The sequence below is a fragment of the Cyprinodon variegatus genome, unplaced genomic scaffold, assembly GCF_000732505.1.
Source record: "Cyprinodon variegatus isolate N-32 unplaced genomic scaffold, C_variegatus-1.0 Scaffold1108, whole genome shotgun sequence".
NCBI classification, from domain to species: Eukaryota; Metazoa; Chordata; class Actinopteri; order Cyprinodontiformes; family Cyprinodontidae; genus Cyprinodon; species Cyprinodon variegatus.
In genome coordinates, this window is record NW_015151561.1 from 32,970 (window position 1) to 59,369 (window position 26,400).

At 39.0% G+C, this 26,400-nt stretch overlaps 1 protein-coding gene across 2 annotated transcripts in view; it reads left to right on the top strand.

The window, feature by feature from the left end:
- Positions 1 to 795: 795 nt before the first annotated feature.
- The window catches only part of LOC107101521 (carbohydrate-responsive element-binding protein-like), a 53,039-nt gene continuing 27,434 nt past the window's right edge, over positions 796 to 26,400 (top strand). For both annotated transcript variants that reach the window (XM_015400467.1, XM_015400468.1), the window contains exons 1-7: positions 796 to 1,179; positions 2,115 to 2,221; positions 7,730 to 7,812; positions 7,893 to 7,982; positions 11,087 to 11,128; positions 23,776 to 23,950; positions 25,836 to 25,916. In XM_015400467.1, coding sequence (XP_015255953.1) covers positions 842 to 1,179; positions 2,115 to 2,221; positions 7,730 to 7,812; positions 7,893 to 7,982; positions 11,087 to 11,128; positions 23,776 to 23,950; positions 25,836 to 25,916 — 916 coding nt within the window. In that variant the 5' untranslated portion in view covers positions 796 to 841. The remainder of the gene's footprint in view (positions 1,180 to 2,114; positions 2,222 to 7,729; positions 7,813 to 7,892; positions 7,983 to 11,086; positions 11,129 to 23,775; positions 23,951 to 25,835; positions 25,917 to 26,400) is intronic.

Here is a 26,400-nt window from a genome sequence, read left to right on the forward strand (position 1 = left end):
AATTCTGGTATTCCAAAATTAAACGATAACTGACATGATCACAAAATGACTCAATTTAGCAGAAGAAACATCTGCCTAACATTTCAGGAGAAACAGCATAAAACCAGTCACCGAAGTAGGTTATATAAGGGAAGTATAAAAAAAAAAACATGTCCAGGGACAATATCTATTGTTTACTGTAATTTTATCTGGATGTCTTTCTGAATAGAAAAGCCAGACATTTTAAAAAAGGAGAATAAATGTTACTATAATATAACTAAAGCAGAATTAAAAAGTGCAGTAAAGTGAAGTAACACTTTCTAAAGATATATTTTGTCCCAGAAGTTACTCATGGTAATGTAAATGGGTACAGTTACTAGCAACCTCTGTGATTTAACTTGTGATTTTTACTTGTAAGAAATTATTAAAATGTATGTATTTGGAAAGATTAATGGAGAGATTAATGGAGAGAATCTAATCAAAGTTTGAGAACTCAAAAAGTACTGCTAAAGGCACAGTTTCAATGCTGGATCATTTAACTCTTTGTTATCAGGAAGTCCACGAAAAGCAATTAAAAGCTTCGAGTTTTAAACTAAATAAACTTTTTCTTTAGGTTTTACTGTATGGCTATGTTTGTAGAGAATGATTGAGACCTTATTTCTGTACCAGCTCATTAATAATGCTGCAGCATTTTGTGTATTTGTCACTTGCTAATCCTTGCATTGCTTTAACTTTAAGACTTTACAGATCAGGAAGTTGCCTCTCAGGCAGTCAGCTGCCACCCAGAGGTGTGCGGTAGCTGCAGACCCTTCAGGTAGAGCCATCCGGCCGGGGGAGGACGTCCACAGAGCCGCCGTCTGTAATGGAGAGCAACGGCAGCGTGTGCGCGACCGTAGGGAGTCGCCTGCACGACTCCTCCGAGTCGGACTCGGAGCCGGATGGGGGTCTTGCCCGGCCGGCGGGTGTAGACCCCTCGCCCGGTTCCTTCGCACGCACCCAAGTAATCCACAGCGGACACTTCATGGTGTCATCGCCGCACAGCGACTCTGCGGCGCGCCACAACAAGAGCGGCGGCTCTCTAAGATATGACTTCGACACGGTGAACAGGACCTGGTGCCAGACCTACCGGTACCACTCCGGTAGCCTAAGCATCGACCCGACACTGACACGCCTTTTCGAGTGCATGTCTCTGGCTTACAGGTGGGTTCTGGATCTGCAGAGGACAGGCTGAACATACCGCGGCTGACAGATTTTAAGGTTTATTTCTACCGCTGAAAAAGTCCTGAGTCTGCCAGACGGAACCTCTTTGTTGTCAGTACGTAGTTTAAATTATAATAGCAAAATCTCGCTGAAAGATTCACATTTTATGCAGACTAAAATTAGCCTCTTCTTTATTATGAATATTTGAGCTTGACTGCGTAAAAGTATCTTTTCCAACAAATTTCCTATTTGAAGCGGTTAACCCAGGCTTATGTTGTCAGCCTCTTACACAACAGCTTGGAAACTCTTCACTGTAAACTGGACTTTGATTCCAGTTGGCAGGAATGGAAAGATTACAGAGAATCAGAGGCAAAGGGAAAAAGGTCACAGAAATGTGTTCCTTTACTTTTTATTTTTGCTTCTTTTCATATTATCATGGCACACAGCTGCATAAAACAAAATAGACACGCTAAAAAAAAGTTATTCAGTTCATAGTTTTGGGAACTTTTGCAGATAAAGTAAATATATATATATATATATATATATATATATATATATATATATAATTATGAGAAACAGATAAATTACAACAAAACAGCTGAACAAAATAGAACATTAATTGTGTTATTCCCCTGGGTTTTTAACTGACCAAAAGTGACTTGCAGCCATTTTATCCCATTAAAATCATCTTGAAAGTGATTTGCACGGCTTCCTAGCAACACCTGGAGCATCTCACATTAGAAACCTTCCCCTCAGCACTTTGCAGGCAGATGGATCTTAGAAAGAAAAAGGCAAACATCCTGTCAGAATTCTAATAAAACTTTTCTGTTAGGTGCTAATATTCATTTTCCGATGTTGTTCATCTACAATGTAACTCATATTTCACCCAGTGTAGTGTTTATTTTAAAGTTACTTTCTATTTCTGTTTACCACAGTGGGAAAATAGTGTCTCCCAAATGGAAGTCTTTCAAGGGTCTGCGCTTGCTTTGGAGGGATAAGATCCGTCTGAACAATGCAATATGGAGAGCTTGGTTCATACAATGTGAGTCTGCTTGTCTTCCCTTCTTCTTCCAGCTGCCACTGATTTCTGTGAAAATAAAGCCTATCTTTGGGATCTCTGTTCCCATGCATAAAGATGTCTGTGGCATGCGCTCACTTAACATAGACCTACGTAATCCTACAATAACATGATATTTACAGCTGATTTATTAAAAATGCTTTTCAGTAAAAGTCAACAGTAATAACTCCAATAACAAACGATAATTTCATTCAAAATGTATTTATCAAAAATGATTAACAATTCCTGTAATGAATGAATAGCACAATGAAAAAAATAATGTCTCATCTAAACATCCCTCACTTAACAATAATAGTTAACAATAACTCTCAACTCCCAATAACAGATGATACTCAGCCTCAGCAATGAACGAAATAATGTCTGTTCTGTAGACTATTGGAAAAAATAAATTAACAAATGAGCTAATTAACAAAAAATACCTCTTGTGTAGCAAAAATTATTCAAAATGTACCAAAAAACAAAAAAAAATATCAATAGACTATCTTTACTTTCGGTGTCCAGGTGGCTTTTCAGATTCCTTGCACCTCCATTGGACACCGAGACATATGTGCCTGCTTTGCACACTGTGCACAAGGCCTCCCGTTTGTCCGTAACTCTTTTGTAAATCGTCGGTAAACATACATTTGCGCTTTTGCATGTTGTTGGCGTACTGACAGCCACGCAATCTATATTCTGATTAAGAACAGGGCTGCCCGCACTGACGCGGCTCAGGCATTACGTCACACACAGCGTGGTGTGCAGTGCCCTAGTGCCTGTAAATATAATGGTCCAATTAAGGTAATTTAAAAAATCAGGACATTTCCTCACTTTCTAAAAAAAACCAGGACGCCCGGGACAGGACATGAAATATGGATATGTCCGGGAAATACGGACGTTTGGTCAGCCTACAATAATATAAATTAAGGATTTGTATTTGTTCAGCTAATACATAAATGTGGCATCAAATCTTAATCTGTAAGAAAACAAGTTTAGAAGTTCTGAATACATGCCAGAGTTACAACTTTGCAAAACTACAAACATACAAAACTACAAAAGCACAAATGTATGACTCTTCCAAAAAAAGTTAAAAACAATCCACTGGCCTTTGCCAAATTTGAAGATGTTTCGCTTCCCACCCAGAAAGCTTTCTCAATTTAAAATGTCTGGAGTAGCATTTACCTCCAGGCTTTTATAGAGTAGACCAACAAAAGCCTTGTTATGGCTTAGAAAACATGCAAAATCAACTGTAAACAGGTCCACCCCTGTGTAATGGGCCATGCGTCTGTGGAGAGGTTTTTGGTTTCTCCAATATAAAGATCAGAGCATTCCTCACTGTTTTAAACTGCACACACACAATAATCTTAGGTCTGGGGGTTTTGCCCTTAGAAAGCACTAGCCTTTGTTTAAAGGTCTTGCTTGGTTTGAAATGTAGTGGGATTTTGTGTTTGGAGAAAATCCTCTTCAGTTTTTCAGAAATTCAAGCAACTTAGGATGGCGATGTTTTTGTGTTTAATCTTCTCACTGTTAAGTTCTGCTGCATGTCTTTAGGATTTCCTTGCTGATCTATGACCTGGATGACTGAGGATCTTTCCTACCAAATTTATGACTTGTAAATTTGTGATTTTGTGTTTACATTACAGGTCTTTACAAATTCACACACAGTTGTGTGTCTGTATTCATCAGGTTTATTGGTATTACATTACATGTAGCTTCCTTAGGCGTGGGTAGCGAACATCGGTTCTTTTATGGTACCGACCGAAATGCTTCGGAGTATCAAAACATGCCTCGTCTTTCGGTGCCAAGTTTCAATGATTGGCTGTAACACTTAACGTGATTGCGTCATCCAGGGAAAATACATAGGTGGTCACACCTACAGCCAGGGTTCATGTGTATCTGTTGTGAACTGGTTTCGAGCGTCCTGGAACCCGTTTAAAATACCCCCCAGGTCAAAAGTGTGGCTTCACTTTATTAAGACTGATGCCAATATTGCGCAATGCAATACATTGTGCACGGAAACAATTTAAGAGCAGAAAGAATCGATTCATGTTATTTTTTTTCCTCCAGTCTACTTTTATCTATTTGCTCCTGGGCGTAATGCTTCCTCCCGTGCTGCGGTGCACTAAATATATTTTGCCCTCCTAAATCGCTTCCTGGTTATACTCTCACAGCAGTGTGTGCAGTAAGCTTGACACAGACATTTTTAAATTATGCTCAGTATTGAAGCGTGGTCTGTGCTACACACTTTGGGTCTAGATACGGCCGAGGGGGCGAGGAAGTGGGGGCGAGTTTAGTCTGACGACGGAGGGACATGAGGGCAAAATAGAGCGGAGATCCAGGTGTAAAAAGGGTCCCAGCGTTCTCGCGCACCTCGCTCTTCTAGCTGGTCAAACTTCACGAGTTGTTTTCCGCAATATCGGCAATAAAAACAAAACAAGCTGGCCTCCTGTCTGCGGCGCTGTTTGCGGTCAGCTACAATTTGGGAGAGGTGCATCAGAGCGTCTCTCAAGGGGGCGGGGACGTCTGGAGCCGATGTATTGAATTGCACTCATTGCACTGATTTTCTGCAGTATTTTTGCAGTATTTTTTGATGCAACTTTTCTACTTCTGTTATTTGCTGTTTCTAAAAAAAAAAATGCATAACGATATTACAGCTTTCATTGATTTATTTCAAACTTGAAACTTTGTTTAGCCTGTAATACAGCGGAAAAATAATAATAAAAAAAAGAAATAACCGATTAATCGAAAAAAAATTAATCAAATCGTGGTGTATTCTTGAGTATCGAAAATAATCGAATCGTTGGGTCAAGAAATCGATACTGAATCGAAATGCCATGATGGATGTGATTTACACCCCTACTGCGTTCACACCGGACACAGCAGGAGCAGCAAAATCGCGTCTGCTGCTTCCTTTCTGCTGCTTGTACCAGTTTCTGACGCGTGGCTGAAGCAGCTTTGCTGCTCTGGCTGCGCAGTCGAAAAGTGGCTCTGACACGCGTTGGGCGGAGCTGCTCTATCCTTTATTTGCCTTGCAGCTATATTTGCCGTGATCAGTGAGAATAAAGTAGTTTTATTATTTTTTTAAGATGGAAAATCCACATGAAAACTTAATCAATGCAGTCACTTCATCCAGATTACCATCCTGCCTTCCAATATTATTTCTGTCGGAGCCGCTCAGACCCCCACATACCGGCAGTGCGCTGTCAGTAGGATTCCCATTCAACGTTTGTCTCCTGAGAACGCAGACATGTAAATTTTTCTAAAGAAAAACTGCTAAGTAAAAAGGTCCTCACAATGTAACAGTGAATTTTAGATACTGACTTGTTGACAACTGTTCTTCTTAACTGAAAAAAAAAATTTAATGTAAGAGGAAAAATGTAAATGGAAAAATCAGAGCTTAAAATAAAACTCAAGATTTGTGCTTTATTATGTTGTTTAATTTTCTTTTTCTTCGAATTGATATTATAAAACTGGTATCGAAAAAAGTATCGTTCAGGAACCGGTGTCGAAGTGAAGGTATTGGTACCGGCACCGGCACTGAACATTTTTGAATGATACCCAGCCCTAAGCTTCCTGGTCTATCTAAAGGTCAACCAACTTTTTATTCAGCATCATACCTGGATACAGTTGCTGGCTTTTATTGTGTGCCTCTTTCAACTGATTTATCGTCTCTTAGCTGACATACTCATCCTTTATCATCATTATGTCTTCACATGACTCACTTGTCCTTTCTGTCTCCTTGAACCCCAGTCGGCCTCGGCAGATGGTTGCTCATACAGAGCCTGGTTCTGCTCAAGGTTTCTTCCTATTAAAAGGAAGTTTTTCCTCTCCACTGTTGCTATAAGCATGCTTGGTGTGAGGGATTGCCTTTGAGTCCAATGAGTCGATGCAATCAACTGGTTTTCCTTAGATAGAAAACTTTTAATTAATCTGACTGCATGATCAGGTGAACTTTAAAGTGCCTTGAGATTACATGTATTGTGAATTGGCACCATATAAATAAACTGAATTGAACTGTTCTCCTGCTCTCCAGCGTAGTCAAAAGCTTCCTTCCTCTCTCCTTATGACGTGAACAGCTTTGGTTTTATAGTTTCTTCTGTCCCTGTCATGGTGAGGTCTGTTTCTAAAAAATGTGCGTGGTGGGCTCAGACTTTTCTTCAAGAAGTCCGTTTGACTTTGACCCACCACTCGGCTAGGCTAGCAACTATTAGCAATGCTTGTTAGAAATCAGACATAGGCAGTGTGGAGTCATCTCCATGTCATGTATTGGTTCTACCCAGCCAATTAACCAGGTGAGTCCAATCTGCACAGGTTAATTCACGGTGAAGATTGGACTCACCTGCTTCAGTGGCTGGGTAGAACCAATACATGACATGGAGATGACTTGTTGACTCCATATTGCCCATGTCTGTTAGAAATGGTCTCCCTTTCACTCAGAATTGGGCTTCAACGCTGCCACCATGTTTCACTCTGTTCTTCATACTTATTCTCAAGTTAGACAGATGGACAAGATTATTTCTCAACTAAACTTTATTGATGTTCTCCTAAACCTCATACAACTCCAGCAACCAGCACATCTGGCACGTTCCACACTAGACATTAGTCTTTTAACAGATACAACGTGTGATAAACGAGGATTTTATTGCTGTCATTTTGCCGTGCATGCCAACAAATGTGTCTCTATCTGTATTCGTGGTATAAAATCATCTTCTTCAACTAATGGATTAGAATTTAATTTATTCATAAATACCATTTTAAATTTTTTAAAGTACATTTGAACCATTTTTTCTTAACAAAATTAAGTTATTGAAGCTGAAATATATTCTTAGATCTTTATTACTTGTCGTTAACTAGGTAACTGTGTGTTTGTTTTTTCCCGCAGTGTCCTATACAACTAATCCTTTCTCCCTTTTTAAAAAATTCCTTTGTCCATGTTTTAACCCTTTAAAACCTAAGCCCTGAAATAACTGGTGAAAATTTTATATATTTAATGTAACTTATTTCATAGAACGTAAGTGTATAAGTTATTTGAAATTTATACCTTAGAAATTTACTTACAATCTATGATGGATTGTTTGTTCTCTGTGTGTCTTATTGTAATTCTTTTTTTTTTTTTTAACAAAAATATTACAGTGATGAAATAGAGGTCTTAAGAAATCAAATATCATTGAAATACATGTTAAGGGGTTAAAACCTAAAAAACACAATATTTTTTTGTTCAATAAAATGGAAAAACATCCTATAGAAGATATTCAACAACAATGATAAGTTGTGTTTTATTTAAAGGTCATGTTTCCTATGTGGCTGACTTAAAGTTAGCTGGGCTCGGGGTAAAACTCCTCTTTGGATTTAAGGGTGGCAAACCACTCAGGTTAGACTGATGAGGTTAGACATCAAAATGATGCCTTCAGCATTAGGAAAATGTGTATTAGACAATCTACCACTTTACCCTCTTCTAAAGCAAACTGTATAAATCTGAAACATCTGTATCCTTAGATGTGGAGAAGAGGAAAAACCCGGTGTGTGGGTTTGTCACCCCGCTTGAAGGCTCCGAAGCAGAAGCTCATCGAAAGCCTGAGGTGAGTCACTGAACTATTATCACCCTATTGAGAGTTTCTTCTTTTCTAAACATTGATTTTCTCTGGTTTTTGATTAACAGGCAATAATTTTGGAAGGCAGCTACTGGAAGAGGCGGATTGAAGTGGTGATTAAGGAGTATCACAAGTGGAGGATTTATTATAAAAAAAGGGTGAGAATGAATCCATATATTTGGACTGGAAATTCAAATGGTCAGTTTACTGTACCTTATCGAGGGAGTGAATTCTTGCCTGGTCTCATGGAGACATAATTAAATATTCAGTGTGTTATCAAGGGAGGTACATATATTGATGACTTATCTTGTTTTTATTTGTTTTAAGATATAATGTTATTCAATTCTACTTGTTAACTCTCCTGTCCCGTCCATAGTTCCCATGTGGTGCTTCCAAATGTACCCCCACAGTGAGGTCACTATCCTCCAACATTATATGGAAGCCTAGACCCTTCCAAAGGTTTAAAGGACAGCAGCTGATTTAATTTATGCTTTTTCTAACTTTTTATAATTTAGATGTGGCAGTTAGCAGGTTAAAGCTCCAGTGTGTAATAATTACATGGATTTACTGACAGAAATTCCAAATATTATACACAAATTTAATTTATTTTTATGTACAAATTGAAAGTCTCAACCTTCATGAATGCTTTGCCTTAGAACTACTATTTATAACGACATAGTAGCGGGTCACTAGGCAGACATCTTTTTGCTATTGCAGCTCAGAGCTAATAAACTAGGGACTGTAGAGATCGACATTATGTCATAATGTTAAAAGTCAACAGTGACTTTACTTAGTTGCGCCCAAATTTTTTCATTTTATGTGTTTCAGCTATAAATGAAGAAACTTTAATATGTAGCATCATAAAAAAAATAAGAAATGGATAGAAAACAGAACAAAAGAGATGAAGACCTAGGAAGCTATTTAACTGTTAAATTCTTCAACGTGAGAATTTCAAGAATGTTCCTGGATCAGTGGTTCTTTGTTTGTGAATCAATTCTCATATTAATTAAAAAAAATCAATTCCTGTAACCAAAGACCATGAAAAAAACAAAAAACTGATTTTACCTTATCCTTCTGGCTATCATTAACCACCATTACTGTATTATTTTCTGTTGAATGTTATTTTAATCTGAAAAACTAACACAAAGGGAAAAGACAATTAGGAGAAATTTATTGATACAATTTCTTTGTCTTTGGCAATCAGACCTCGGCAGGAAACATAGCACTTAATATTGAGAGATATGCATGAACAGGAGCAAAGAATAGGGATGTTTCCCCCCAGACCTGAAACTGGTGGTGGAGAGGAGATAGATGAAGTTGGTCAGTCTGTAGACTGCTGGTTAGCGAGACGGTATGCTGAGCTTTATGGTGAGATCCATTGGACTGCGTGAGCCTTACTCAGGTGTTTGGACCTGGAAAATGGAAGTCCAGTTTGGATAACACAGGTTGAGAGAACCCGTCCATGATGAGCAAGCATGAAGCGACAGTGGAGAGGAAAAACTCCCCGTTGGGAAGAAACCTCTGGCAGAACCAGGCCCAACATTGCGGTCTTCTGCTGGACCGGTTAAGATGAGACAGGGAACACAGTGAGAGTCCGGGAGGAATGACACTCTGATGAAGCTTCAGCTACGAAGGTGGAGGAGGGGCTGGAGGTGGATTGAAATGGTGTCATCTGAATTAAGTCACAGCGCTTCCGCCGCCCACGCACAGGAGCAGACAGGTGCATATCGGAGGCCTTTTAATATGAACTTTGGATGCCGATTGGCTTTCGTGGAGGCGTGGTTCAAAGATGATTGGCTGTGCGCAGGTGGATGCATGAAAAGCAAATGAGTTTCTTCAGTTGACCTTCCGTCTAGGCTCCATAATACTTTCTTTAATATGTAGCATCAAATGTTATTCAGCTAGAAAAATGTTTTGAATACCCGCAATCCAATTTAAGATCCAAAGATTTGATCTCAAGAATTGAAAACTAATAGATTTGTAAAGTTTAAATTGATATGCATATATGGAGTAAACTTTGTTCCATTGTTATTGCAAGCAAAAAACCCTTTTTTGTGAATAAAAATGTGGAAAAACACAATCCATAAATAAAACTTTGAAAAATGTCATAACCAAAAAAAGGTTTTGAGAGTACCTTTTCTATTTCCTCAGATATTGCTTTTTTACAATGATTTTTGCAAATATTTTTTTTATAAATGCTAGATTTTAGGAGCTGATCACCAATAACAAAAATCAGTATCTGCTGATCGCACTGATCACAACATCAACTCCATAAAGTCTTCAACTGCCTTCTCATGTACATTGTAGTATTAGAAATTCACAGATGAGAAACTATTCTGAATTAATCATGATTTTAGTAGAGATGAGCAGAGATGAGCTTTATTTATTCAAAATAATGTTGACAAAGGATGAAATAATGACTCCTCTTAAGATGTTTGTAGGTGGCTTTTAGAAAGGTCGTTTTAATTTAGCCATAGAAGGACTGTTTCATCATCCGGTTAAGCTGCTCTCTCTTATTATTTTTTCAACATTTATTTTTAATCTTTGTTTTTTTTGAGACTGAGTTTCATATATTTCAGTTTTTTTTCTTTAAATTGCTTTTCAGGGCAATCACATTCTCTTCCCTTCTGGGGTCAGAAGATCCATTTCTATCGATCTGCATGGAGGTTTCCCTTCAAGTCCCAATAAAAACTGTCATTTTTATTGGGCTCGAAGGGAAGAAAACAATTTAAGGAAGAATGCATTTTTTAAGATTCAATTTGAAAATACAAATCAGAAAAAAATTGAAAATATGAAATCTAAAAAATATATATATTTGTAAACAGCAGTTACTCTCAAAACATTTCTGTTTCATGAAGAATTTCTTCAAAGTTTCACTTTTAGCTTTTACATTTTCATCTATAAAACCTGCTCTTTTGGAACAAAATTTCCTGCATACCCTGCCTGTCTGCGCATCATCAACTACATCAAGCAAGTGAATGTCTGCTGTCGCCACATGTTAATCCTGAACGATATACTTCTATAAAGTCGATGACTGGATCTAGTCTGCAGTGTTTCCTGTTATGAAAAAAAGAGTGCGTTGTGATGAAATGTGTCGAGAATTGTCTATATATAAATTAACTGAGCTGAACAAGGCTAATATGATGTTTTACTCCATATTGGTTCCCCATTGTCATTTTTTGACATATTGATTCACTTTCTCTTATTTTAAACATATTACTTCTGAATTAAGCTGTATCACCTCTCTGTTTGGGTTTTGCAGCTCCAAAGGAAGAAGGATGATATTCTGTCAATGCTGCAAGAGGTAAGGCTTTCTGACAAGTCATCTTTTAAATGTTTCCTACAGAGCCTCTTTGTGCTTGTTTTGGAAGTACACTGATTTTGTCCATCGGAGGCTAAATCCTTTCGACTGATCTGATCTGCCTTGTTTGGGCTGCTGACCTGCTTATCATTATTCACCTCTGAATGCATTGTAAGAACAGTAGGACTGACTCTCCTGTTAACTAGATGAGGGGTGAAAAAAAGGAGTAAACAAGGGCAAAACCACCTAAGCCATGCGTCATAGCGTGACATTCATAAGCAATTGGCACACTGATTACCATGAGCTCTCAGCTCTTGTGCATTTTTAGAGGGTTTTAATCTCAATTTAAGTGAAACAGCTTCAAAATTTTATGTCTTTTTTATGTTGCCTATATGCCATAGTGCCCTATTAGATATAAGCAGCAGTGGTACAGTTTGGTTTGCTAGTGACGCCATAGAATGGCAAAAACCCAGAAGCGTATTTGTGTGTCAGAGAAGTAGTAGTGAAGTAGGGGGAGGGGCTCATGAATGACAGTCCTGCTGAAAATATAACCGTCTGATGGGGTAAGATAACTGTGATTATAAACACATGCTTAAGTGTTTGGATTCATAAATATAAGTCAACTAATTGTGAATGAATTTAAGCTTTGTATTTGTTCACTGTTTTCAACCATCACCTAAACATGACAGCAGCTGTTTTATCTGTGAGAAAGTTCTGAAGCTACAGCTTTGCAAAAGGAGAAGTCCAAATCACATGTCCAGGAATAGGAATCATACATTTATGAGTACAAATCTCAAATTTACTTTTAAAGATCACAAATTAGAGAGTGCAGATCACAAATGTAAAATTAGGAATCTCAGGTTTATGAGTACAAAGACATTTATGAGTAGGAATCACAGATTTATGAGCATCAATAACACATTCAGGATTAGGAATCATAGATTTCTGAGCAGTCCTTACCACTTGTGATGGTGATGCACCTGAAGGTTGTACGCACACCAGCTTTAAATGAAAAAAAGAAAAAAGATGAAAACAGAACCAATGTAATTTTATTTATTAGCTGAAATGTATTTACATTAAATGTGCAGTATTAGATTTGATCCTCGTTTCGGTTTTGCGTCTTCTTCACCTTCTTCTTGTTTAATGCCGGTTGGGGCTCAACTTCTGGTGCATTACTAGCGCCATCTGTTTAGAAGTGCTAACAGCTATATCAGCAGATTTTTAATCATAGTTGTAAACTTGTTATTTTTACATGCATTTTTGGCAAAATTGCAAGTTTTTATTTGTAGCTTTTAAATATGTAGTCTCACAGATGAAACAATTAATGTGACGTTTCTTGAAGAGCTGACAAGAACCATATCTTGAAGTTATTCACATTTATTATCAAATGCACATTTATTACAATTCAGACATATATGCACACTTTTTATAGCATACATACTCAATGAGGCAGAAAATAATACAAGCTTCCTTATGGGCTGAAAGCCTAACCCCCACCCCCACTCACAAACACACGCTCACACACACACACACACACACACACATACACACACACTCACACACACACACACACTCTCACACACACACACACACACACTGCCCACGGCACGAGTTAAAAATTAAGAATAAGAACCCTGCAGTAATGACTCTGTCTCCAGCCATCCATGTTATCATGCTCTTTGTGGCACTTAAAACGGAACACATCAGCAGGAGGTCAAAGATCGCTAAACTGGGTCTTTATGCTCCTCTGTGTTATCTGGCCTTCCTTGAAACAACTTGACTCGAGCGTGTGGAAAAACACACAAGCCAGATAAAAGGGTTTGTTTTTAATCAAATTCAGGTTTGACAGTCGTCGTTACGTCTGTCCGACTTAACCCCAAATCTGTTTGACGATCAGTGCAATCATTATTTCCAGAAATTGTTTTTCATTTTTCATGTTTCTTCGTTCCAAATGATAAAAAAAATCTGATACTTTGCTTGGTGGCTTTGAAGCAGAACCAGAAAGGAAAAGAATTATCACTCATTTTGTGAGTTTTATCTGACTCTCCTTAAAGATATTTAAAGTAGAAATATACAAAAAGGAAAATGACAGTATTTGTGAGAGGTATATACATATTTTTTTTTTAAAGAAGGAAGACATGGTTTGTAGCATTGGTGCAAATATGAATGTTACTGTGTGCTTACAGAGAGTCTGCACAGAGGAACTATCCCTTATGGCTAGTTTTTGTAAACGGCTTTCTGAAATGCTCCCAGTTGATGTAAAGGTTTAAATGTTTTGTGTCCAGGATATGTGTGGTCTGCAGAGATGTTTACTTCCCTTCTCCTAACCTCATCCTCTTTGGAGGGAAGCTCACTCCTACGATGATCCTCTATGCAGACCTGATATATCTTGTAATTATTCACGCATCCACTCCTTGTGATGCACCAGCGAAACAAACCCACAGCATTGTGCTAGCGCCTCCATTCCTTAATAAATCCCTCTGATGCATGAATTATGAAAGCCTTGATCACAATTTTTTCTCAAGGGTTTTTCTTATTCTTAGGACATTGAAAAAAATGTTTAACTTTTTTTCCCAAAAATATTGTTGTTTCATGAAGTTACAGATATGTCCACTGGAGTGGACTATGCGCACATGAGAACTCAATATAAAATATTATGAATTTATAAAAAAAAATAATGATCTAGTATTTTGTTGTAAAAAATGCAGACCATTGATTCATTTAATGCTTTGAAAAATATTTCCACATGTTTTGTTTAATTTTTTTACAATATATAGGCACAATGTTTAGAACTGAATAAGGAAACCAATGACACTCATAGCTGACTAAAGCGACTGAAATTCCTCAGGATCTGCTGCTGCCTCGAATGTCTCCTGAAGTGTACTTAGGAAGGGTCTTATAATGGGGAGCCTATATGTGTTTGCTGGGCGGTAAGCAAAGTTATTTACAAAGTGGAGGTACCTTAGGATTTGCTCATATCTGTTCACAGACATGGCATTACCAATTATTTTAATTCGTAGTCCATCTTCACTTGACAAGTACATTACTGCCCTTCAATACCGAATGTACCCCATGATCAAGTTGATCCCTAAAAATGTTTGCATTTCATCTCCTGTCAGATATCCTTTCCCTTTCTGAAGAGCATACAAGTTGGTGTTTTGCACTATGTCATCAATCAGATGAGCTGGAAACAGATGTCTGAAACAATCCATAGGATCTCTTCCCTCCACATTCAATGAATTTACACTCTCCTAGAAAAGAAGGCAAGTCTCCATCAAAGTCATTGTTTTGGATTTTCCAGATATATTTATGGGCTTCAGTACGGTCAGGTGCCCTGTGCCCATCATCCTCAGCGTCCTGATCATGCTGACCTTCCTCTGTTTCCTGGCCCTCATCACCCTCACTTTCCTGTTGGGCACCTTATTCTTCACTGTGTTTGAAGTCTAAAATATAAATCATTGGTATAGTCATTTCAAGAAAGGTAAAACAAAAGTTAAAAAAAACAATCCACTGGACTTTATTTTCCAAGTTTGAAGACATTTCGCTTCCCATCCAGGAAGCTTTTTCAATTCAAAACAGTCACACAAACTACAGCTAATCTGCAGAAAGTACACACAAAATACACTAAAATGTAAATTTTAAATGAATAGCTTATATGTATAACATTAAAACACTGAATTATTAGCAAAACCATTACAATACACAGAAAAAGCAATATATGACTTATGTTGAAAAAAATTTAATGCCTGATGCATGACGTCCACTTCATTGGACACATGGTTAATCGTAATTTGCTACAAATTAAACAAAAAAATATATATTTTTAATTGATAATATCCTTCCTTAGGTGTTACTGTAAATCATTATATTTTTTTTTACCTGTTGGGCTCTTTTACAATAAGTGGATTGAGAGAATTTGCCAGCACTGGTCGACAGGGGTTGTGTTTGTTGGCCATCTTGGATTCAGATTAAATTTACTTGCAGTTACAATGACTGACCACTAAAATGACCTCAATGGAGTGGGGCAGCAGAGAGCGTTCTAGACACTAATATGCAGTTTCACTATAGAAACCATAGAATTAAAGAGATATTTATTTTGTAGTAGCTGTCCACTACAGTGACCACTATGCACCAGATGGTGCACCAGCGAAACAAACCCACAGCATTATGCTAGTGCCTCCATTCCTTAAAGTTGGTGCATTTATTATTTTTGCTGAAAATTTAAGGTCTGGCTAAATTCTTAGAGACAAACTCCCTTGGTTATTCATCATTTATAAAAAAAAAACAAAAAAAAAACTTATTGCACAAGGGAAATACTAAAGTCGGCGTGGTCATCTTGTTGAAGGCTTGGAGAATCATTTAACTTAACATAGTCAGGCATCCATCCCCAAAGCCCTGGTGGCTAGTGAGGGTGAAGACAGAGTTTGACAAACATTGAAATTCACAATCTTAAACAGAAGCAGAACTGAAGACCCTGGGCCTTTCCCGGTCTGTGGCTGTGTCCGAAAGTGACTATAGCCATGATAGAACGGCTGCCAGAAAATCGAATGCTTAAGATCATCTAGAAGATGCAGAGATGGTTAACACACATCTTACCTATGTGCGTTAATGGTGCTGCATCAACAGGTGACTCATATTCTGCTGTTACTTATGCTGTTGTTATTATTTATCATTACCCTTTAATGATCAATAATAATTGAAAGGCTACTTGAATATACCAAAGTAAATATTTTAATTAGGTCTATATTTTTTAGCCTTTTCGTTTATTACAGAATAACGTCTGTAGCCAATGTGAAATAATAATTCTTGGTGAGGTGCTTCTTTACTGTGCTTATGTAGAAGTTACATTTATACACCCCCTCCTCCATGCCGACCACAATCTGGTGCTGCTAAAGTGGGAAATTTTCTCCTGTTTCTACTTTGCTTTGGAACTTTTTTCTCTGGATAATTTGTTCCTCTTGTCCTTGAACTCTCCTTACTGATTCTTCATAGCCTATATTTTTTTCTCACCTCACATCATCCATACTTAACCCTGTGTTGGCCTCCACCTTACTTGTGATTCTTCCTTAAATTTAAAGCTTGACTGGGAGGCTTATTTATATCCCATTTTCATTTATTTTTTGTAAAATTGGCTCTGAAAACCATTTGAATTCACATGCTTACTTATTTTATATTTTCTTGTCTATGGTGTTATAAAGTCTATTTTTCTTCTTGCCTCATATGGACAGTTACGATGAGTCTATTGAGCAATGGGCAACGTATAATGAACGTTTTGAGCATTATGTGGTGACTAGTGACATTCCTGAGGCTAACAAGGGTTCCATACTATTCAGTGTTATGAGATCTCAAACGTATGGACTGCTTCATAGTTAAGTGGCTCCCGTGACATCTGTCAATAAGACTTACGCTGAAAAGGTTTTAGGTTCCACAAGCATAACCAGGGTGAAGGAAAAACGATAGCACAGTATGTAGCAGAGCTCAAGAAGCTATCAGAACACTGTGAATTTGGAGTTTACCTAGAGGATGTTCTGAGAGATCATTTTGTTTGCGGAATAAAGTGCTGTACAGAAACGTCTTTTGACTAACGATAAACTCACGTTCAAGAAAGCAGTGGAAGTTGCAGTGTCAGCAGAGACAGCAGCACACGACGTACAGCAGTTGAGTAATTCCCTGAAAGTGAATGTAGTGTTTTCGCATGGTGAAAAATGAGGCCGATGTGGGAAGGAAAATCATAATGATGATGACTGCTGGTAGAAAGGCTACGCTTGTCACAAGTGCGGGAGGAAGGGCCACACAAAACAAATGTGTATGGAAAAAATCAAAAAGCAGTCACAAAAGAGAACGTAAACACAAAGAGGGAAAGTCTTAACTGAAAAGCCACACAAATGCAGTGTGAATGATCGAAAGAAAAAGATACATCACATTGAGCTAAATAAAAGTGAAAGTGAATGCACTAAATCAGACCGTGACAGTGACTTGGGACTGTATGCAGTGTCAGAGAAAGGGACATATTCACTCATATCAATAATGCCAAAAGTCAATGGAAAAAAATGGAGATGGAATTGGATACAGGGGCTGCAGTGTGATTGATTCCTTATGAACTGTACAAATGAAAGCTACACAAGCTCCCACTGCAACCCACCAATATCATGCTAAAAACGTTCACAGGAGAGACTTTGGTGAAGGTGGATGCTCCACCATTGTTTGGCAGAGGGTGGCTGAGAGCTATTCGTCTGAATTGGAGAGACTTTAAGACTGTACATGCAATTGAGCACACACAGACAGACAGCTTAGAGAGTGTGTTAAAGAGACACTCTGCTATTTTCTCCGATCAGTTAGGCACCATGATAAGAGTGAAAGCCAGGCTCACTCTCAGACCAAATAGTGTACCCAAGTTCTGCCCAGCACGAAACGTGCCATATGCCCTCCGGCCGCGAGTCAAAGCCGAGCTGAACTAAGCTTGGTGTCATCTCACCTGTTGCACACAATGACTGGGCGACGCCAGTGGTGCCCGTGAGCAAAAAGGACGGCACCATGAGACTCTGTGGGGATTTCAAAGTCACCCTCAACCAAGCTCTGTACATCGACAAGTATCCTATTCCACGCATTGAAGACTTCTTTGCTTCCCTCGCTGGTGGTCAACACTTCCGTAAGCTGGATCTTTCCAATGCATATCTGCAGATGGAAGTAGAAGAGAGCTCCAGGAAGCTGCTGACAATCTCAATGCAGAAAGGACTCTTCACCTTCAACCCCTTGCCATTTGGTGTAGCTTCAACGCTCACCTCGTTCCAAAAGGCCATGGACCAGGTACTCCTTGGACACACACTGCTACCTGAACGACATACTTGTCAGTGGTACTGATGCGCAGACACATCTGAAAATCCTGGATGCATTACGCAGCAGGCTAGAGGAGTACAGCCTGCACCTCAAGCAATAGAAATGTCTCTTCTTCCAGGAGTGCGTGGAATACCTGTGCCGCATTATCAACGTCTTCCAGAGGAACTACACCAGGGCAACAGCGTCTAGATACCTTCCTTCTGACCTACCACAACACCCCTCATGAAAAAACCAGGGACGCAAGCTGCGTTCATGACTGGATTTCCTGAAACCCAGTGTGGCTGGATTAGTGCATCAGTCGCAGGAGGCTCAACAACAACAACAACGCCTGCTACTCCAAACAGAGACAGTTTGCAGTTGGTGAGCCATTACTTGTGCGTGATTATAGGAGGAGGAGGATAAGTGGATGCCAGCTGAGGTGATCGAGAAGACTGGACCAGTGTCTTTCAATGCAAATGTGTGAACACAAGGGGTCTGGAAGCTTTATGTGGACCAGATTCTGACTTAGCCCAAGCCAGATCCACCAGAGTCTGAGTTTTCCATTGTAACTATAACAGACAACCACACGTGGTACCACACCTGACACAAATACTCCTCAACAGAAGGAGGATACTGATACAATTACACACACACACCACATGCACCAGCAAAACACCAAAGACCCCACTGTCCACAGAAAATACACACCCAGGTCAATCAGACACAACAGGGACTGTATGACGATATCCAGTGAGGCTCACATGTTATGGAGATCAGTGAACTTAAAAAAAAAAAGAATATTGAAGAATGTTAAGTAATGTATACTTGCTTCTTTCCTATTAATTTTATTGATATGGAAAGAAAAAAATTATCTCAGGTATGTATTTATTATATAACCTTATGTGGTTTAATGGGAAATATACTGCTGTAGTGTTGTATGTTATGTAACCATATGTAGTTTAAAACTGTAACTTTGTAATTGTTTGTTATTGACAACAAGTCTTAGTAGGGAGAAGATGTTATGTTTGAACCATACCAGTAATTACCGCCAGAGGGCAGACTGCCACTAGGTCATAGGAATGTTCCATGTAACTATAGGACTGTTAGTTTGAAAATAAATCACCTACTGATCCAGCAAGAAGTGGTCTGCTGTGCTTTATGTGTTGGGTAATAATGTTTACTGGTAATACTAAGGGGAGCAACACAACATCTACCTCTCTCTTTCCAAATTCCAAACTCTTGTCTAATCTCCGTCTTTATTATTTACCTGAGCTGCCATTATGTGCCATACCAGTTTATGACAATTGTGCAGCCTGAAATACTTAGCTAAAGTTAGTATATCCAAATCACAGAGGTAAACATCGCCTATTCTTCTCTTGTTGACTCCCCAAGTCATTAATCCTAATGAATATTTAGGGCAAGCAGAAGGTTATGGAGAAAACAGCGGAAAGCAATAAGTGAATAAGGGGACACAGGTGAACTGAGTCTACAAAATAACAGTTGGCTCTGGCTAAGGGGAGGGTGTTCTGGGTGATAAACATTCAAGGAAGAAACAAAGAAAACCAAAAGTTCAGCAATGATTACTGGAGAAAGCAAAATACAGCATAAAAACAAAGAAAAAACAACAAATAGAGAGAAACTAACTAGAAAACAGCTGTAAAAACAGAAATAATATGGCAAACCCTAACCGGCAAAAACAAAAGAATAAAGCAAGCCATAATTAACCGAAAACCAAACCAAGATATAACCTGCTGGACCTTTACTTACAAGGATAAAGACACTGAAAACCTAAGTATTTAATCTATCCATCCATCCATTCATCTTCTGCTTATCCAGGGTCGGGTCGTTGGTGTAGCATCTTCAGTAGGGAGGCCCAGATGACTTCTGCCAAGACACTTGAGCCAGCTCATCTGGGGGAATCCCAAGCAGTGGCTCTAATATGAGTCCTCCCCGGGTGACTGAGTTTCTCACCTTATTTCTAAGGGAGAGCCCAGACACACTACGGAGAAAACCCATTTTGGCCACTTGTATCCAGGTTCTCATTCTTTCGGTCATGACCCCGAGCTCATGACCATAGATAAGGGTAGGAACGTAGATCGTCCGCTTTTGACTCAGCTCTCTTTCACTACAAGGGACTGGTACCTTGCCTGTTTTACAGCAGATGTTGTACCAATCTGCCTGTTTATCTCCTGCTCCATCCCCTCCTCATTCATGAACAAGACCCCAAGATAGTTTAAATCCTCCACTAGGGGCAGTACATCCTCCCCAACCCAGAGAAGGCACCCTTTTCCAGCTTTAGATGATTTCATTACTGAATTAAATTGAATAAAGACTCATATAAAATGTATATTTTAGAAGAATGAAATTAAATAGAATAAATAAAAATTAAATAGAATAAATAAATACAAACTTTAATAATAATAAAAATATAATAAATATTTAATACATAATAAATATGTTCAAATTCACCTTTGTTGTGCATTGTTCTCTAATACTTGGGATTTTTCTCCCTTGCTCAAAAGTATACATACATCCTGTCTCTACTGAATAAAGAACAGAGAAACTACACAGTTCCTAAAGCCACTGTGGCATAATTCTCATATCTAACCTCTTTCTGAGTTGGTTCATTAAATTCTAATGGATCCTGAAAAAGAAGAAATATATTGAAATTTCTATCCTCCACCAGATTAATCTGAGATTAAATTAATTAATCTTAAGGTAGACCTATAACGGTACTGGTTATATAATCAGAACTCAATTTAAAAGTTGTTTATTTTTCAGTAATTCCTTTCAAAAAGCAAAACTTATTTAATATACTAGTTTAGTAAAAACAATTCAATTCAATTTCAATTCAGTTTATTTATATAGCGCCAAATTCACAACACACGTCATCTCAATGCACTTTACAGTTCAACTAGATCATACAGTCAAATTGATACAAAGTTTTCTATCTAAGGAAACCAGTTGATTGCATTGACTTATTGACTCAAATACAATCCAAGCATGCTTGTAGCGACAGCGGAGGAGGAAAAACTCCCTTTTACAGGAAGAAACCTCCAGCAGAACTAGGCTCAGTGTGAGCGGCCATCTGCCGAGGCCGACTGGAGTTCAAGGAGACAGAAGCAGAGACACAAAAAGCAGCTGTAAAAGGCGGCCCCGTCCAGGAAACACACAGCCAGGCAGACGAGCTCCGAGCCAGCTCCCATGCCAGAGGATGAAGAGAGCACATCCACTCAAAAACAGACTGATATGTTGTAATTGTTTTAATTTAGACGATTACAGCTGACAACTGATAAAAGACCCAAATTCAGAATCTCATAAAAATTTGAATATAGCTTAAAGGTTCAATTTTGAAGAGCCTTGTGCCACACGTTAACAATCAACTTATCAACTCCCAAACCTGCAACGCCTTTGAAATGTCTCTCACTGTGGTTCTAAATGCTGCAGAAGGCTGTTGAAGTCAGCTGACTTGACAGCTGTCTACCAGTCGAGCACTGAAACCTTGGACAAGGAGGGTGAGACGCATAAGGTCGTTATAAAAGAGGCTTGCTGTTCACAGAATTCTCTGTCCATTTACACTAATAGAGAGGTGAACGTAAGCAATGTACAAGCAATGGGATAACAGCTCCCTGTAGAGTATTGTGATACAAAACCAATTAAAAATGAAGGGGATATGCACAAAGAGTAGACTACAGTTAGAGTCCATGCTTCAGCCTATAATGCACAGATGTATGCAAAATGTGGGTTTCCTTTTGCGTCCCTTGTGTCAAGCTGCTCTTGAACAAGTGACAACATCTCAACTGGGCTAAAGACAAAGGCCTGAAATGTTGATGAGTTGTTTAGTCAGTAATGGCTTGGGTTGCCACGTAATCTCCTACTGTTGGTTTGCTGGGTTTTCTGAGGTCCAAGGTCACCAACTTTATAAAGATGCAGATTTCATTTTCCAACAGGACTAGTCAACTGAACACAGTGCCAAGCTACCAGTACCTGGTTTAAGGATCATCATATTCCTTTTCCTAATTGGCAAGCAACATGACCTGTGCTTAACACCTAGTAGAAAATGTATGGCTTTATAGTGCTAGAAAGGAGGATGCAATATGCCAGACCATACAATGCAGAAGAGCTGAAGCTCAACATCAGAGAAACCTGGACTCTCAAAACACCTGAGCAGTGCCACATACTGATAATTCAACCTGAAAAACTCACAAAAGTAATGAAGGCAATTAGTTTTCAGGCTCTCTGGCCTCTGTGGAGTACATTAATGATTATTTTTTACTTATATTGCATGAGCTGCAGAATGAGAACAAGGATGTTGCCCTCCCCCCAGGCCTGAAGCTGGTGTTGGAACAGAGTACTCCGACTGTCTCCCACAGTCCAAAGACATGACTGTCAGGTTAATTGACTTGTCTAAATTCTCCTTAGGTGTGAGTGTGTCTGTGAAGGGTTTTCCTGTATGTCTCTGTGTTGACCTGCGATGGACTGGCGTTCTGTCCAGGGTGTACCCCTCCTCTCGCCCATTGACTGCTGGACATAGGCACCAGCACCCCTCGTGACCCCTCTCAGGACAAGCGTGTCAGATAATGGATGGATGGATGGTCAGAATTTGAGTTTGTGCACTTCCTTGTTTTAAGAACATTTTAAATCTTGTTTTATGACTTCAGTTTTGGCTCAAGTGAGTCAGACTTTTTTTTTACCAAATCAGAAGTTACTCACAAAAATCACTTAAGGTGTCAACTTTACAACTTGAGACTGAGTTAGAGGTTTTATAAACTGTAAATCAGGGCTGCTGCTATGGTATGGAGGTGGAGCCCATGACCCATATAGCAGCTGTTGACGGTTCGAATTCAGGTCCTCTCTTATAATCCACTTTCCTGTACATATTTTCAAAACTAACAAAATAAGGGCCACTAGAGCATAAAAATAATCTTTAAAATAAATCAGATTTTGTCAGTAATAAATCAAATCCTCAAAATCCAATTAAACTAAAGGCAATTGGTTTAGCTGTAATGGTATTGTTTTGAGTAATTAAGGCATCCATGTCTTATTAAAGATGGATAATGTTCAAATTCAAATATTAGAGTTAATTTCTTTATTTTCTTTCCCTCGTTTCTTCTTTTTGGATTTTGCTCATATTTTTGAATCACCACTCAGATGTAGGGAACCCAAAACATGTCAACATGTGGCATCAGAGGTGGGAGATTTGGAGATTTATGTGTGTTATCCCCACTCAACCAAGCACAGTTTGCTTAGCCAGGCCCTCAGGTCTTCCTGTTTGCACGTGTGTGCATCTCCCAGAATCAGGTCAGGGACAAAAGGCTGCTGCTGTTTTTGAAAAGTTGAGACGTCAAAATGAAACGACATAATGAGAATCTGTTTGGGGGTTTGTGTTTTTTTTGACAATGAGAGTAAAATGTTTTCCCTATTTTTTCATAATGGCTCTGGACAGCAAACACACAGATATGCATGCAAAACTAAACAATCTTCTCAGAGGGGATGTCGTTTCCTCAAACGTAATCAAAGCAGCTTCCGTCTCTATCTGGGCTTCCCTATAAGAGAGGCTCCAGATCTGGGTTGGTCGGTGAAGATGACACAGAATATCTGGGTGCAAAAAAGCGCTGTGTGCAAAGGGAAACGGACCGAGTCATGAGCTGCATTTCCTGTGAGTTTACTTTCCAGAATATGGTGGTTCGTTGGTATTTTTATGGGCATTCAAGTAACCTTTTATCTCTGACATTTTATTGAATCTTGAGCCCATCTTTGATGCATGTCTGAGAAATTTCTCTGCTACTTGCTATCACACTTGGAAATGTTTTAAGTTTATGTCTACATTCCAGGGTCAGAACAGCCAGGCCAAGCTGGACAGATTTGCCAGTCATTCCTATCACCAACCTGAAGTTGCTCCAGTGGAAGCTCACATGTTTGACCTGGATTGCCTCCTCTCTGATATCTCCGACACTCTGTTCACGATGACACAGAAACCCTGTCCCTGGACCAGCGACCGACACAACAGTGAGTTCTCCACACCCTCAAAAAGCATCGGAGCCCTTTTAATTATTTTTTTCAAACATAAATCCAATTAAGTGCAGAGCATCAACATGTTTTCCATTGATCTGCTCATAGAGTCACAGTGGGATATATCATCTGGTTTATTTGTACCTGGTTTTGTTTTGTTTAGTACACTTACCCATAGGAGTAATGGGTGGAGCTGCATGCTGGGAGAACACTGTGTCCTTGCAACAAAAAGGTTCAAGGCCATACAGCAGTTGGTCATGCGAAGAATTGGGTTTTTGCAGATGGGGACTGCTGCCCAGATCCGTCCAGCATCCAAAAGTCGACAAACCTGATGGGTTTAAACAAGAGGCTGGGAGGGCTCGTAGGTCCGGAGGCAGAATCAGGGTCAGAGCCAGAGACACACAGAGTCGTGATAATCAAGAGGGAGATATAGTAAGCACAACTAGAGAGTCAGGCAAGGGACAGAGCATGGGAATTCAGTCCAATACAGGGTTTTAGCAGGAGACAAAATCCAGGGAACAGAAGCAGGGTGGATGTCCAGAAAACAGAGGCCGACGTGAGCTCATTCAGGGGCAAACCAGAGCAATCCAGAAGGCAAAAACAAGGTCAAGATCAGACAATCAGGCAGAAATGGAAGGCTGGATGCTTACTCATCATGGCTTTTCAGAAAATCTGGCACTGCCAACTGGTCAAATGCCTACTTATGGTGGCAGGTGGGAGAAATGAGTAATTAGAATGAGGAGGAGAACAGCAAGACCAAATAAGTAACCAGGCCAAAAAGGAATGATGAAAGTAAACATACCAGTATACAGGCCAGAAACTTAACAGTTGTGACGGTGAAAGACTGCTATTGTTGGGGAATACAGTAAAGCAAGAGCGCCACTGCAGCGGAGAAATCTGCAATGATTTGATCATCTGAACTTTTGTGTCTTCTTGCGTCACAAAAAAAATCGTCAGAGGCTAGTTTTGGCTGTGATTTAAGGTGAAGCATAGCAGATAATTAGCTTTTTTTCAATCAAACTCGAAGATAGAGAAAATAATTTTTACAAAGGAAGAAGTAGGGAGTACTCTTAGGTTTTTAGGTCGGATTTAAAAAAGCTGTTCATTTTCACCATCCTTCCGTAGCTTGTAGGCAAACGACAGCCAGCCATCACCGCCTCTCACCGCTCTGGCACTTAATGCTCTGGTACTTTCACTGCCCGTCGAACTCCTCTGTTCTCCCCACTGTAGTTCCTTAGCTCCAGATATCACACCAGCAGAGCCTTTTTCCCGTGAACTGAATTCATCCGCCGTTCAAATTACTCTCCCTGACCAGGGGAATATCTAACCACATCATACCAAACTGGCAAATGTGTTTTTTATACAGATGTACTGATTTGTGTGAATGCCCCATTATTAATACAAGATGATAGGAATGTTTTTAACACTAAAGAAACCTGTTAGCTCATAAATAATTTCCAAAACCGTGCAAGAGTATCTTGCTGCTGTCACAAGGTGCAGCCATTTCTTCTTTGTTGCTGAATGTGCTGCTGCCAAGCTATCCAAGTACCATCTCATATCAGAAGCACAGAAGGACAGTAGCCTGTTGTTTTGAAATATAATGTCATAGCCGAAAGTTTGGGTTATTTCAACTGATATTCTCCACATCTGCCAACCACATTGCCTCTTAGAAGCACTTCTCTACAGTTCAGATCTGACTAAGATTATAATGTTGGAAACAATAAATATTTAATAATAAAATAAACAATATTTCTGTGAAAAGAAGGTTTGTAAAAAAGTGAGGAGGGGTATGTTATTGTTAAATTATCGACTGAAAACTAATATCCTGTCAAAATAAGACATGTTCCTTTAATAATAAATGCCTATTATGCTTTTCTCTCAGCATACACAAGCAATGCTGACATGATCCAGCCAGGCCTGACTCCACTGCAGCCCAGCATGGATGATTTCATGGACATACCAGGTATTCCATTTCCATCCACCTGCTTTAGTGCCTTTTTATCTATTTGAACTGGAAAAAGAAACAGATGTTTCATTATTACATCTTCTTGTTTTTTCCAGAGGATTCTTAGGTAAAACCTTTATTAATTATTACGTATGTAACCTTGATGTGTAGAGGTGAGTATTGGCATGAGTGTTGCGATTCGATACATGTCGCGATACTTGGGTCACAATACGATATTATCACGATATTGCAGTATCACTATATATTGCCATATTTTCCCCAGCTATCAAAATCAAATGATGAGATAAAACAGCAAGTGCTGTATATTTTTAACAGAAAATATTGATTAGGTATTATTATCCATGTTGTGTGGGGTTTTCTTCCACTGTGACTGCATCAAATACAGATTTGGTGCTGCAAGCACAGTTAAAGGGCTCCACAGCGTTTTCTGCCAGAGTGGTGGTGCAGAGGTAGCCCATTTTCCCATCAATGTTTTATGTAA